We start from the raw sequence: 14,728 nt of genomic DNA, 5'->3' as shown, positions 1-14,728 counted from the left end.
AATTGTTCACTTGTGCCACCTTTTAAAAAATGTCTAGTTACTAGACATTTCTTAATCTTATTAGTCTTTTCCTAAAATCTTAATTTTTTTCACCAATTTCTGTTCTTTTCTATTTCCTTCCTCCACATTATTTAGGCTTACTTTTCTGGTCTTTTTCAACTGGCAATTTGAATGCTAAATTCATTATTTTTCACCCTTTTTTTCTAACATAGCATTTAGGGCCATACATTTTCCTGGAATTGGTCATCAGCTTTGTTGCTGCAGGCATTTATATATCAATTCAGTTCAGTCACTCAGTTGTGTCTGATTTTGCGACCCCATGGACTACAGCGTACTAGCCTTCCCTGTCCATCACCAACTCCTGGAGCTTGCTCAAACTTATGTCCATTGAGTCAGTGATACCATCCAACCATCTCATCCTCTGTCATCCCCTTCTCCTCCTGTCTTCACTCTTTCCCAGCATCAGGGTCTTTTCCAGTGGGTCATTTCTTCACATCAGGTGGCCAAAGTATTGGAGCTTCAACTTTAGCATCAGTCCTTCCAGTGAATATTCAGGACTATTTTCCTTCAGGATTGACTGATTGGATCTCCTTGCAGTCCAAAGGACTCTCAAGAGTCTTCTCCAACACCATAGTTCAAAAGCATCAATTCTTTGGCGCTCAGTTTCTTCCAAGGAGCAAGCATCTTTTAATTTCATGGCTACAGTCACCATCTGCAGTGATTTTGGAGCCCAAGAAAATAAAGTCTGTCAGTGTTTACGTTGTTTCCCCATCTATTTGCCATGAAGTGATGGGACCAGTATTTATATATAGTGCTTCATTATTGATTAGTCTTATGTATTTCCAAATTTCCATTCATTTCTTCTTTAATGAATAGTTATTTACAGTGTGATTTAAAATTTTCCAAGTATGGGAACTTTTCTTAGAGTATGTGTCAGGTTACTAATTTAAAATTAATGGCATAATTGTCAGAGAGTGTGGTATGTGTAATAATGATTCTGTAAAACTTGTTGAATCTTGCTTTATGGTCTGGTATACACACGCTGTTTGAGATGTCTTCTTTACTATGTTAGTAATTCCTTGCAACATTATCTTTTTTATTCCTTATTCTAATTCTCTGAGACAGATAATATGACTCCCATTTTTCAAATAATGATGTTAAAATCCAATCAGCATAAATAACTCTTCCGAATTCACAGATGTAGTTAGTTTCTATTCAGTCATAGCAGCCAAAACTAAAAAAATTGGTGTGATCAGCTTTTTATGCCAGTTGCATATGAGGCTTACTAATAATTTCATTATAAATTTTTAAGCCTCAGGATGAGGATTCATTCTTACTTCAGTGACGTTTTATCCCTCACTTGGTGCCTCAAACAATATCTCACACATATGGGTTTTCAATAGGCATTTGTTGAATTGCAGTAAATCTCAGACTGAAATCTGAAACCCTAAAAGAATATAATAAAGAGGTAATTTGTAAATACTCAAAAAATAAAATTGAACATTCAGTTCTGGAATCACTGCAAAATATAATTTGAAAATACTCCTGGCACAAAGGTATAGTAATTCTGGTTAAAGATATTAGGCATAGATACAGATATGTTACATCTACATCTAATGTCTGTATGTATCTATGTTCTTTATATATCTATGTATAGCCCTATTTAGATATGTGAAAGGATACAGCTAGATCTTCCTCTGGAAGGATAGATGGACTGAGGAAGTTGAGGAAGAGGGACCTGTAAAAGCAATAAAATTATAAACAAAGAAAAGGGAAGAAAACCAAGTGAATTTAGGTTACTTATACCCAGGTAAGAGAGTGAGAATGGTCAATAATGACCTGTCAATTTTGTGTTCATGAAGTTATTAATGACCTTTGAAATAGAACTTGTGGATCTTGCGTCCCCGCGTGTGTGCGCCTAACCTCAGCTGGTCTGCCCGAGACCACCTGAGCGCCAACCCTAGTCCCCTGCGCAGCCCCATTTCCGCTCCAACAAGATGAAAGAAACTATCATGAACCAGGAGAAACTCGCCAAACTGCAGGCACAAGTGCGCATTGGTGGGAAAGGAACTGCTCGCAGAAAGAAGAAGGTGGTTCGTAGAAGAGCCACAGCAGATGACAAAAAACTTCAGTTCTCTTTAAAGAAGTTAGGGGTAAACAATATCTCTGGTATTGAAGAGGTGAATATGTTCACAAATCAAGGAACAGTGATCCACTTTAACAACCCTAAAGTTCAGGCATCTCTGGCAGCAAACACTTTCACCGTTACAGGCCACACTGAGACAAAGCAACTGACAGAAATGCTCCCCAGCATCTTAAACCAGCTTGGTGCTGACAGTCTGACCAGTTTAAGGAGACTGGCTGAAGCTCTGCCCAAACAATCCGTGAATGGGAAAGCACCACTTGCCACTGGAGAGGAGGGTGATGATGAAGTTCCAGATCTTGTGGAGAATTTTGATGAGGCTTCCAAGAATGAAGCAAACTGAATTGAGTTAACTTCTGAAGAAGATAAATCTTGAAGAAGTTACTGGGAGCTGCTATTTTATATTATGACTGCTTTTTAAAATTTTGTTTATGGATCTGATAAAATCTAGATCTCTAATATTTTTAAGCCTAAGCCCCTGGACACTGCAGCTCTTTTCAGTTTTTGCTTATATACAATTCATTCTTTGCAGCTAATGAAGCTGAAGAAGCCTAAGAATAAAGTTTGAGACAAAGATAAATAAAATTCTTTGCCTAGTAAAAAAAAAAAAAAGAAAAAAGAAATAGAACTTGTGAAGTAGAAATTCTCATTGTAAGAGTTTTGGCTGAAAAATGGTTAAAAAAAAAAAAAGGATCAATTGTAAGCTATAGCTTAATGTGCATTGAGAGAGTTTTGTTTACCTTAAGATGAAAGAATCAATCCCTAGTTTAAGATAATATCTGGAAATTTATCTCTTACCCATTCTGTAAGATTCAGCTCTGGTGTTCCCTTAGAAACTGGTCCAGCACTTGGTCAAACTGCCTCTGTTGTCTTCTCTGTTTTCCAACTCTTTGCAGCCCCATGGACTGCAACAGGCTGGGCTTCCCTGTCCTTCACCATCTCCCAGAGCTTGCTCAAACTCATGTCCACTGAGTTGGTGATGCCATCCAACTGTCTCATCCTCTTTCATCCCCTTCTCCTCCTGCCTTCAGTCTTTCACAGCATCAGGGCCTTTTCTGATGAGTCAACTCTTCACATCAGGTGGCCAAAGCATTGGAGCTTCAGTTTCAGTATCAGTCATCCCAGTGAATATTCAAGGTTGATTTTCTTTAGGATTGACTGGTTTGATCTCCTTGCAGTCTAAGGGATTCTGAAGAGTCTTCTCCAACACCACAATTTGAAAGCATCAATTTTTTGGCACTCAGCCTTCTTTATGGTCTAACTCTCACATCCATACATGACTACTGGAAAAACCATAGCTCTGACTAGAATGTTGGCATTCTAGTAAATGTCGGCAAAGTAATGTCTATGTTTTTTAATATGCTGTCTAGGTTGGTCATAGCTTTTCTTCCAGGGAGCAAACATCTTTCAGTTTCATGGCTGCAGTCACCATCTGTATTGCTTTTGGAGCCCAAGAAAATAAAGTCTGTCACCGTTTACAATGTTTCCCCATTGATTTGCCATGAAGTGATGGGACTAGATGCCATGATCTTTGTTTTTTGAATGTTGAGTTTTAAGCCAGCTTTTTCACTCTCCTTTTTCACCTTTCTCTTCATTTTCTGCCATAAGGGTGGTATCATTTGCATATCGGAGGTTAATGGTATTTCTCTTGGCAATCTTTATTCCAGCTTGTGCTTCATCCAGCCTGGCGTTTCACGTGATATTGTGCTGTCAAGATGTTATTATCATAACAATTAGAATATTATAATGAATATTCTACTTAAATGTTGTACCCTCCAGATTTTAAATTCTATGACCTTGTGTTACTTATCTTTGAATCGCCAATTCTTGGCAAGGACTTGGCAATGGAACGTTTTCAAAGCATGTTTCATTAGACTATGTAACTTTCAAAAAATTTTTTCTCTTATCTTTTTATAGATCTTTCTGTATCTGTATTTTGCATTTATTTCTTCCACTATAATGCCTATAGTACCTTTTAATTGCACTTATTCTTTTTCACATGTATGACCTTCCTGCTAAACAACATACCTAAGGACTTCCCTGGTCATCCAGTGGTTAAGACTTCATGCTTCCACTTCAGGGGACATGGGTTCAGGCCCTGGTCAAGAAACTAAGATCCTGTATGCCGCATGGCACAACCAAAAAAAAAAAAAAATCCCACATACCCATATTACCATTTTTGTACTAGCATCTAGCACAGTGCCTATCATTTATTCATTGAATAGTCAATCATCTTTGAGTAACCAACCATTATTCTAACCTCATAGAATACCAGTGAAAAAGACTTATCTTCAGTTGAAGACAGACATTAGTAAACTAATAAATAAAGAAGATTATTTATTATAATAATTATTAAGATGAAGAAACAAGGTGATGTAATAAAGTGACTGTTGAATGTGAGGAGTCATTAGATAGCATACTTAAGGACAGAGTCAAGAAGTAAAATTACAACCTTTGTATATGGTGTTTCTTAAAATTACATATTGACTAAATCTTCAAAGTGAGATTTTAAGAATAACAGAATCAAGACTTTTCATTTTACAGATTGTTTTACAGATAATGTGTGACTTGTTGGAGGTATTAGAAAATATGTAATTTGTCTTTCTGTTGGTAAATTGATTTGGGGAACTTTTATATTCTTTATACCTCATTGGAATTCCTCTTGAGAAGTAAATGGCCCACTGACACCAAGGACTAGAATTGTGTTTTACTAATTACAAAAATGATAAAGAGGAGGGCAGAGAGCTTCAGTAGGAGAAAGCTAAGTAGGCTATATAAAACAGTGATAACAATAAAGAAAGTGCTACAAGAAGACTTGTACTATCTAAGTAAAGGAATCAAGAATCTCATATGAAGATTAAAAATTTTTGTTCCTGATTTTTCTAAGATACTCATGGTAGAAAATCTAATTGTACAGAAAAGTCTGAAGTAGAAAATTATAAGTAAGCCCTTACCCCAGAAGTAGCCAGTATTGGCCAGTATTGATGATTTTCCTTATACAAGTATGTTTCTCCCTTTTTCTTCTTCTTTTTCTTTTCCTACAAAATTGAGGTCATTGTTTATATTTTTTACATCTGAGATAACCAGGAAGGTGAAAAGAAAAGCACAAAGAATAACAAACATTCATGTAATTTTCTACTAAATAAAAATTTTTTTGATTGTGTAAACTTCAGATTTTTAATCTTTTAAGGAAATCTACAGATAAAGTCTTAAGTTTATATTCAATCCATAGTCCCATTCCTCTCATCTCCTCTCCAGATGCAATTAATGTGGCATATTTTAATATTTATATCACACTTTTTAAAAAGTGTGTTTTCTTTTAATGTACATAAATGGAATCCGTATGATTGTTAGAATTGAATATAAATTTATGGAAATTGCCTTATTCACTGAACACTAGGTTTTCCAGTTCTGTTCATGCTGATACATATAGATCTAATTTATTCAGAAGTGTTAAGCTTGAATTTTCACTGAACACACCTATATAATCAGCACCCAGTTCAAGAAACAGAACATTAATTACTAGAATTCCTGAACTCCTTCTGATGTCTGTCTTTGCCTCTTTTGCTCAACATTATTTATGAAATTATCCACTTTGTTCTGCATAGTTATAGTCTGCTCTTTCCCACTGGTATATATTTTGTTTCCTTAAATCAATTAAACTTTTAAAATTTATCCATTAACTATTGATGGGCCTTTGCATATTTTCCAGTTTGTGTCTGTCAACATACAGACACAAAAGTGATGCTATCAACATTCTAGTATATAATTTTGTGAAAATATATATGTACTTCAGTTTGGTATGTGTTTGAGATTTGCTGGGTTATAGGGTATGTATGGAGAAGGAAATGGCAACCCACTCCAGTACTCTTGCCTGGAGAAGTCTGTGGACAGAGGAGCCTGGTGAGCTGCTGTCCATGGGGTCGCAAAGAGTCGGACACAACTGAAGTGACTTAGCATGCATGCATGCGTTGGAGAAGGAAGTGGCAACCCACTCCAGTATTCTTGCCTGGAGAATCCCAGGGACAGAGCAGCCTGGTGGGCTGCTGTCTGTGGGGTCGCACAGAGTTGGACATGACTGAAGCGACTTAGCAGCAGCAGCAGCAGCAGGGTATATATATGTTCAGCTTTAATAACAGTGACACGAATACTTTTCCAAAGCATTATATAAAATTACGCTCCCACCAACAGTGAATGAGAATTCAGGTTACTCTGCCTCCTTGACAACATTTGATATTTTCTCTCTTTTTCATTTTAGGCATCAAATTGTCATATTAACTCACTGTGGTTTAATTTGCACTTCTGTGATTATTAGTGAAGTTTTCATATATTTATTGGTCATTTAGATATTCTCTTTTATGATATGCTTCAATATTTATTTTCATACTTAACTGTTTTTCTAATAAAATCTAAAGATATTCATTGCCTCTATTAGATAAGGAAGGACCTTAACAATTTTTTAAATTATTATTGTTCCCTTACTTATTGATTGTATGCCTTTGAGCAAGTTACTTACCCCCATTTTTGCCTCATCTGTTTCCTCATCTATAAAGTGGGGAAATAGAGCTGTTGTGAGGATTAAATGAGTTAATATAAACACTTTGAGTAGTGCCAAATACTGTTGTATAGTATTTGCTCTATAAGTAATATGTTGTTATTATTGTTGTTATTCATGAAAGGGAATATATCAAGGGAACAGAATAGAGAGTCCAGAAATAGACTGACACAAATATAGCTAATTGATTTTTGACAAATGTACAACAGCAACTCTATGAAGAAAGTGTAGTCTTCAACAAATGGTGTTCAAACCACTGGAAATGCATATGCAAAAAAGACCTTGACCCCTATCTCACACCTTATGCAAAAATTAATTCAAAATGAATCAGAAATTAAATGTAAAACATAAAACTGAAAATATTTTATAGGAAAACACAGAAGAAAAGCTTTGTTGCCTGGATTAGATATAGTGCTCTTAGAGAAGGACCCATAGCACAAGTCATAAAAAAATTGGTTTCACTAAAATTTAAGTTTTGCTTTGTGAAAGACATTATGAAGGGAATTGAAAAGACAGTCTGCAGCTGGGAGAAAATATTTGCAAACCACGTATCTGACCAGGAACTTGTATCCAAAATACATAAAGAATTCTAAAAATCTGCCAAGATTTGAACAAACACTTCGCTGAAGAAGATATGAATGGCAGATAAGCATGTGGAAGGATGCTCAGCATAACTGACTAAGGAAATGCAAATTAAAACCACAATAGGATACCACTGTGTATCTATTAGAATGGCTGAACTGAAACTGACAATACCAAGTGGTTGCAATGATACAGAGCATGTGAAACTGTTGTATAACATGGCAGGAAAGCAGGGCAGAGTGGCCACTTTGGAAAGTAGTTTCATAGTTTCTTATAAATTTGAATATATGCTTGCTACATGGCACTACTGAATTAAAAATTTATGTTCAAACAAGCACCTGTATGCAAGTGTATAGCATGCCTTATTCCTAACAACCCTGAACTGGAAACAACCAAATGTCTCTCTGCTGGGGAATAAACTGTGGTCCATCTATAAAATGAAATGTTAGTCAGAAATAAAAAGAAACAAACTACTGATACACGCAACAACATGGATGAATCTCAAATGCATTGGTAATAGTCTAGTTCCTAAGTCATATTCCACTCTTGAGACCCCATAGACTGTAGACCACTAAGCTCCTCTGTGCATAGTATTTTCTAAGCAAAAACACTGGAATGGGTTGTCATTTCCCTTTCCAGGGGATCTTCCCCACCCGAGGATCGAACACAGGTCTCCTGCAGCTTTTTAACTGTCTAAGCTAACATAGAAGCCCCTCGAATGCATTATGCTAAGTTTAAAAAGCCAGACTATTTCAATTTATATGAAATTCTGGAAAACCAAAAGCATAACGATAGAGAATAGGGATGGAAAATAATCAGTAGTTGCCAGCAGTTTGTTCTTGACCTCTAAGAGGCTGTTCAAGGAAATATTTTCAGGTGATAGTTTTCTGTAACTGGGTTGTGATGGTGATTAAACACTTTTTATATTTGTCAAAACTTACAGAATTGCATACACACAGTGAATTTTACTATGTGTAAATTGAAAAAAATTTTAGAAGAAACCTTCTTAAGCTGTATCTCTGAATATTGCTTCCCTTCTACTTCTTTATTTTCTCTTTGGGGACCCCTGTTAATTTTTTATTTTTTAATTAATTTATTTTTTATTGAAGGATAATTGCTTTACAGAATTTTGCTGTTTTCTGTCATACCTCAACATGAATCAGTCATAGGTATACATATATCCCCTCCCTTTTGAAACTCCCTCCCAGCTCCCTCCCCATCCCACCATTCTAGTTTGATACAGAGCCCCTGTTTGAGTTTCTTGAGCCATACAGCAAATTCCCATTGGCAATATATTTTACATATGGTAATGTAAGTTTCCATGTTACTCTTTCCAAGTTTTATGCTGTATGTTCTTCATCTTTTCTGTCTCATAATTTATCATTTTTTTTCACTTATTTAATGTAATTGGATGGACTCTCAGGATTATCTTTCATTTCATTAATTCTTTGTGTTTAAAGAAGAGTTTATTTCATCTTAAAATTTATAATTTTATAATTTCCAAGATTCTTCCTTGGTTCTTTTTTGAGTTGGTCATTCACTCTGCCAGAGGATGACTTGGTCTAGTTGTTGTCTCATTGGTTTTCTTTGCTTCTTCTAGTTAATTCCTCTTCCAGATCTCAGAGCTTAGCATGCCTGTGGTTTAAGCTACTAATTATTTCTCTATATTGCTTTTCTTCTTTTGGTCATAGAAATATTTATCTTATTCTACTTGCTTTTATCATTTAATACTATCTGATGTTTCCTTATACCACTATACCTACAATTCTCAACTGAGGGTAACTCTACCCCTGAGAATACATTTGATAACACCTGGAGGTATCTTTGGCACAATGCAGAGGACAGTCCCTCAGACCAAGTCTCTGATCCAAAGGAACTGTACTTTTTTCATAAACACCATTATAGTTTAATTGACTCCCTATATGGTACTGGAAGGTTTTTTTTTGTTTCATTTTCCCCAATATTATATCACTTTGATAAATAGTCTTATGTAACTTTTTTACACCATTAATTAATCCCCAAATGTAGATATTTCTGAATCCAAAGAAAACTAAGATTTGAGAGGCACTATCTAGGAAGTTGAAAATTACTTAGAAAACAAAAGTCTTTTATCATGTCATTCCCATAGTGGAACTTATAATACACATTCACACATAAAGATCTTCTATTAGTTTTACTTTTAAACTCCTTCCCCCCGCCCCAGATATACTCCTAAGTTGTCTTGCATGCGTGCATGCTCAGTCACTTCAGTCGTGTCCAACTCTTTGCAACCCTATGGACTGTAGCCTTCGAGGCTCCTCTGTCCATAGGGTTCTCCAGGCAATAATACAGGAGTGAGCTGCCATGCCCTCCTTCAGTAAGTTGTCTTAAGGCCCTTCAAATTCTGTGCAGGCTTCCTTGCTTTATTCTTACGTAGCAGATTTCAGAATCTTAATGAATGCTTTACCAACCTAACTGTAAATATATCATGCTTTCTTTAGTCTTAATTCTTTTCAATACAGACCAGTATTAAGGTGTTTGGTAACAGGGATACAATACCTGCTAAGATAAGATAAGAACAGAGGACTGCCTTTAATTTGCTGCTTGACCTAACTTCACTTGCTTCTCTTACCTAGGCTTCAGTTTTACCATATGTAAAATGAAAGAGTTATATCATCTAATTCCCATAGGCTTTTCCACTTATAAACCTGTGATATGTTATTATTTACATTGCTTTTATTTGCCTTTTGGCTATGACCCTTTACTGTTCCTGAGATAGAGATAAAATGTTTAAAGATTTCTAAGATCTTGAAAAATTCCTCATATTTGGCCTTTACCATCCTTATCTCCCTCCTGGTAGTGATTGATAATAAAAATCTTAAAATGGAAATTGTCTTATGTTGGAGAACTACAAAGGATGGTGCTGGAAAAATAGCATAAAAATTCACAGCTGGATTGGAAAGGGAAAAAACTAGATAAGAAAAAAGGGGGTAACAGCTGTATAAAACAACAAACTAGGTCTCTAATTTTAGCAGGGTCAAAGAAATGTGCCCTAAGGTCTTATCTTCATTAGCCCCCATGTAATTCTCAAACTCAGGATCTTGAAATTTATTAGAATTACACAGGACTAGAATTCAGGTTCCCCAACCTTCTAGTTAATATCTTAAACGCTACACTATGTAATACCATTTGAAATATTATGGCATTTAATTTTACATAGAGAATGAAGATACATGCATGAAATAATCTTTCATAATTTATTTCTATAGGTTTTTTTAACCACTTAACCTATTTTCTGGCTGCTGGTGCTGTTACTTTGGGAATTGGTTTCTTTGCTTTGGCATCAGCCTTGTGGTTCCTGATTTGCAAACGAAGGTAAGATTTATTAGAGCATTTGACTTTTTTCTTTTAAAAATTCGATGAAAGATTTCCTCAAATGATATTAAACTTAAATAACTCTAAAGACATTTTATAATTTGACTGGGGAGAAAACTACTTGTTTAAAGTAGCCTGAGCAGAGAAGTCCTAGTAGTATAATAGTCCGAGTAGTATAGTAGCAATCTTCATGCATGAAAATTTTAAGGAATAATGAGATGTGTTTTATTCTGTAGAAGACATGAGTTTGAATTATAATAAAAGGCTAGAAAATTTTTAAAATTTTTGGTTACTAACTTAGAGATTAAAAAAGTTACTGAAAGAAAAAGACTCTCTTCCTTTAGGAGATAATTTAAGAAAAGAGCTGACAAAATGCTCTGGTATGGTCTAAGTGTAGTCTTTTGCCAGAGATGGAAATAAGAAACTTGATACCTCAGTTCCTTTCACCCCTAAAATTTGGTGTTTTTCATTATTTAACTGGTTCGGTATTTGCTTTGGCTCATGTTAAAAAATGTAATCTTCCCACACACTCTTCCAGTATTTCCTATTTCAGCAAATGAATATATACTGTCTACTCACTTGCATAAGTCAGAAAACCAGAAATTATTCACTAATCCATTCTTTCAACAAATATTTATTGGGTGCCTGCCATTGTTCGGGGTACTAAAGATATAGTTGTGAACACTTGCAGTGCCACTGAGAGGAAACAGATAATTAACAAAGCGGTGAGGAGAATGCGTCTTCCAGTGAATAATATTTAATCTGAGACTTGGCTTAAAAAAGGAGCCAGACATGTGATAACCCTGTGCAAGAGCTTTTCTTTATGCTAATGGAATAGTAAGTACAGGGATTTCAAGTGGGAATGATCTTGGTATTGTTCAGTAAACAGAAAATGTGACTAGATCAAGTGAGAGGGAAATAATGATGACATTAAAGAGGTAGACAGGGGTCAGATCACATAGGAGTTTGTAGGCAAGAACATGGAATTTAGATATTATTATTTCTGCCATCAGAAGGTTTTAAGCAAGAGAATGGCATTATCATCATTATCACAGCTAAAATCAGGTATTTACTACATACTGTTCTAAGTGTTTTATATGTTCTTATCTTCATTTAGACTTCATAGCAGCACCATGAAGTTTCAGTAATATTATCCCCATTTTAAAGACTACAGTGCCACCTATAGATGATTTACATTTTATTAAAAATTTGAGATGCAGAATTTAAATATATAATGAGGAATTTCAACAAATATATTCCCATGTAATCACAACCCCATTGAAGACACAGAACTTTTCTATCATCCTGTAAGGATCTCTCATCCTCTTTTCCAGGAGTTACTCCCCACCTCCAACCCAGAAGCAGTCATTATTCTGATTTTTATCACCGTAGATAAATTTTACCCATTTTTTAACTTCATATAAATGGACTTTTTACATTTGCTTTTCTCACTCAGCATAATATTTTTTAGATTCATTTATGTTGTTGAGTTTATCTTTTCATTCTTTTCATTGTATAAATATATCTCAGTTTGCTTTTCCATTTTTCAGTTAACGGACATTTAGATCACTTCCAATTTTTAGCTCTTAGGAATATGGCTGCTATGAACATTCTTCTGTAAATCTTTTTGTACACATGTTTTTAACTTCTCTTGGGTAAATACCTAAGAGTGGAATTGCTGGATCTTATGATTAGATTTATAAGAAACTGCTAATCAGTTCTCCAAGGTGGAATTACACTCCCATTCAGCAAGGTATGAGAGTTTTAATTCATATTTTTAAAAGATTTTTCTTAAATCTCTCTGACTTCTATATTTTAATGGAGTAAGAATAAAATCTGAGGGGCAAGTTAGGAGGCTACTGCACAGTCTAGATTAAGGATGACAGTGTCTTAAACTAATATGGAAACAGAGGATATGAAAAAAATGGAGTTGGATTGGGGATAATTTTGCAGGTAAAGTTAGGAGGTCTTGTTGATGGGTTGGATGAGGCAAAGAAAGATAAGTGAAATGGCAGAGATAATGCTAACACCTACGTTTTTAGCATGAGCAGCTGAGTATTTAATCATGCCATTTACTGAGATGAGGAGGTAATGGCGGGGGGGCACAAATTGAGGGAGTAGTGATAAACTAGGAGTTGTATTTTGGTGTAAATTTGAAAGCCTATGAGACATCCAAGTTAAAATGTTAAACAGACAGTTGGATATACATGTATGAACTTCAGGAGAGATGTCAGGGCTAAAGATTTAGGTTATCAATGTATGGAGGGTATCTAAAGTCATACAACTGGATGAGACTAATCAGGCAGTGATTTTTGAAAGAGAAGACTGTATGACTGTCCTCTTCAGCTCACCAACATTTAGAAAGCTAGAAAAAGAGCAAGAAGAATCAACAACATCTGAGAAGGAAAAGCAGAAAGGTATGTGGTATCAAGGAAGTCAAAATTAGAAAATGTTTTAAGAAGGAGGCGATGACCAGTTATGTTAAAGGTGCTTAAGAAGTTGAGAAAAATGAGGATAGAGAAATAATTTTTGGCTTTAGCAATATAGAAGTTACTGGTAGCCTTGAATAGTTTTGGTAGAGTGATGGGTTCAGAAACTTACTTTTGAGTAAAACCAGGAGGTGAGGAAATTAAAACAAATACATACATTCTTTTAAGAAGCTTTTTTCAGCAGGGGTGTGTAGAGCAGTTGCTAAAAGGGGCAGAAACTGGAAGAAATATGAGGTAGAATTTTTTTTAAAACATCTATTTTAAGAAATTATTTATTTATTTTTGGTTGCACAGGGTCTTTGTTACTGTGCTCGAGCTTTTCTCTAGTTGCCACTCTTGTTGCAGAGCACCGGCTCTAGGCACATATGCTTCAGTAGTTGCAGCTTATGGGCTCTAGAGCCTGGACTCAGCAGCTGTGGTGCTCGGGCTTAGTTGCTCTGCAGCATGTGGAATCTTCCCAGACCAGGGATCGAACCCATGTCCCCTGAATTGACAGGCGGATTCCTATCCACTTTCCCACCAGAGAAGTCCAAGGAAAGATTGTTTTGTTCTTCCTCGAAACATGGAAAGCATGTTTGATATCTCCTCCTCTCTTTCGCACCCCTACTAAACTTGAACCATCACCATGTTCTATTTATTTTACCTCATAAATTGCTCAAATCTATCCATTTCTTTCCATTACCTTTGCCACCACCTTATCCCCCACATAGACTCCTGCAGTAGGAGTTATAACTGACCTTTACCTTCACTACTGACATCGTTTAATCTCTTCTCCACACTTCAGCCAGATATTTTCCAAATGCAGATCTGATCAAGTCACCCTACACTTCCACCCCATTCCCACTGTGAAGGACATCCCACCGATTTTAGGATAAAGATAAAACAATATGACTTTTAAGGCCCTACATGGTCTCCCCATGCATATTCTCAAATTTCATTTCCCACTTTCCCTCCTGCTTTCTGTACTTCTGCTACACTGTCCTAATGTGGCCACTAGGTCTTTGTACTTGATATTCTCTGACTAGAATGTTCTTACTCCTACATCTCCCCTCCTCTACTCTTTCTACCTAATAACCGCTCCCATTTCTTCAGATGCCTAATTCAATCATTTCTTCCTCAGAAAAGCCTTCCCTGACCTTTCTAATCAGGTTAATTCCCTTTCTTATGTACACACAGAGTAGTGGGTAGTTTTCCTTGATAATACTTCCCATAGTTGTAATTTTTTCATTTTCTTGTGTTAGTTTTATTACTATCTGCCTTCGTTGCTAGTGTTTAAGCTCCATGAGCACAGTGACAGTTCCATGAGGGTAGTGGCTGTGCTTTTTCTTCCCTGCCACTGTATATAACACCCAGCATAATGCCTGGCACATAGTAAGTACTCAGTATATATTTGATAAGTAAATTGAATTCAATAAGTGATGGCTTTTAATTGTTAATACTGTATTAAGTAACATAATATGATCTCTTGAATTAATTTGGAAAATTTCTAGTACCTCAGAAAAAAGAAACGGAAATCAGCATTATTTTTTAAATTAAATCTAGAATTACTATTAGAAACTACAATCCTTTATACTTAACTGTCTTCAGTCAGCTGGAGTTTTACTT

At 35.6% G+C, this 14,728-nt stretch overlaps 2 protein-coding genes across 2 annotated transcripts in view; both read left to right on the top strand.

Annotated features, from left to right (window-relative positions):
- C2H1orf185 (chromosome 2 C1orf185 homolog) overlaps nucleotides 1-14,728 on the top strand; it is a 160,766-nt gene that overhangs the window by 118,380 nt on the left and 27,658 nt on the right. Inside the window, exon 3 of the mRNA XM_043461366.1 lies at nucleotides 10,529-10,634. Coding sequence (XP_043317301.1) covers nucleotides 10,529-10,634 — 106 coding nt within the window. The remainder of the gene's footprint in view (nucleotides 1-10,528; nucleotides 10,635-14,728) is intronic.
- On the top strand, nucleotides 1,965-2,755 carry LOC122436992 (transcription factor BTF3-like). The gene has a single exon (XM_043461367.1). The coding sequence runs from the start codon at nucleotides 1,998-2,000 to the stop codon at nucleotides 2,484-2,486; it is 489 nt and encodes a 162-aa protein (XP_043317302.1). The 5' UTR covers nucleotides 1,965-1,997; the 3' UTR covers nucleotides 2,487-2,755.

Source organism: Cervus canadensis, chromosome 2, assembly GCF_019320065.1.
Source record: "Cervus canadensis isolate Bull #8, Minnesota chromosome 2, ASM1932006v1, whole genome shotgun sequence".
NCBI lineage: Eukaryota > Metazoa > Chordata > Mammalia > Artiodactyla > Cervidae > Cervus > Cervus canadensis.
Note: the sequence above shows the minus strand (reverse complement) of the source record. Positions and strands in the feature narration are given on the sequence as shown.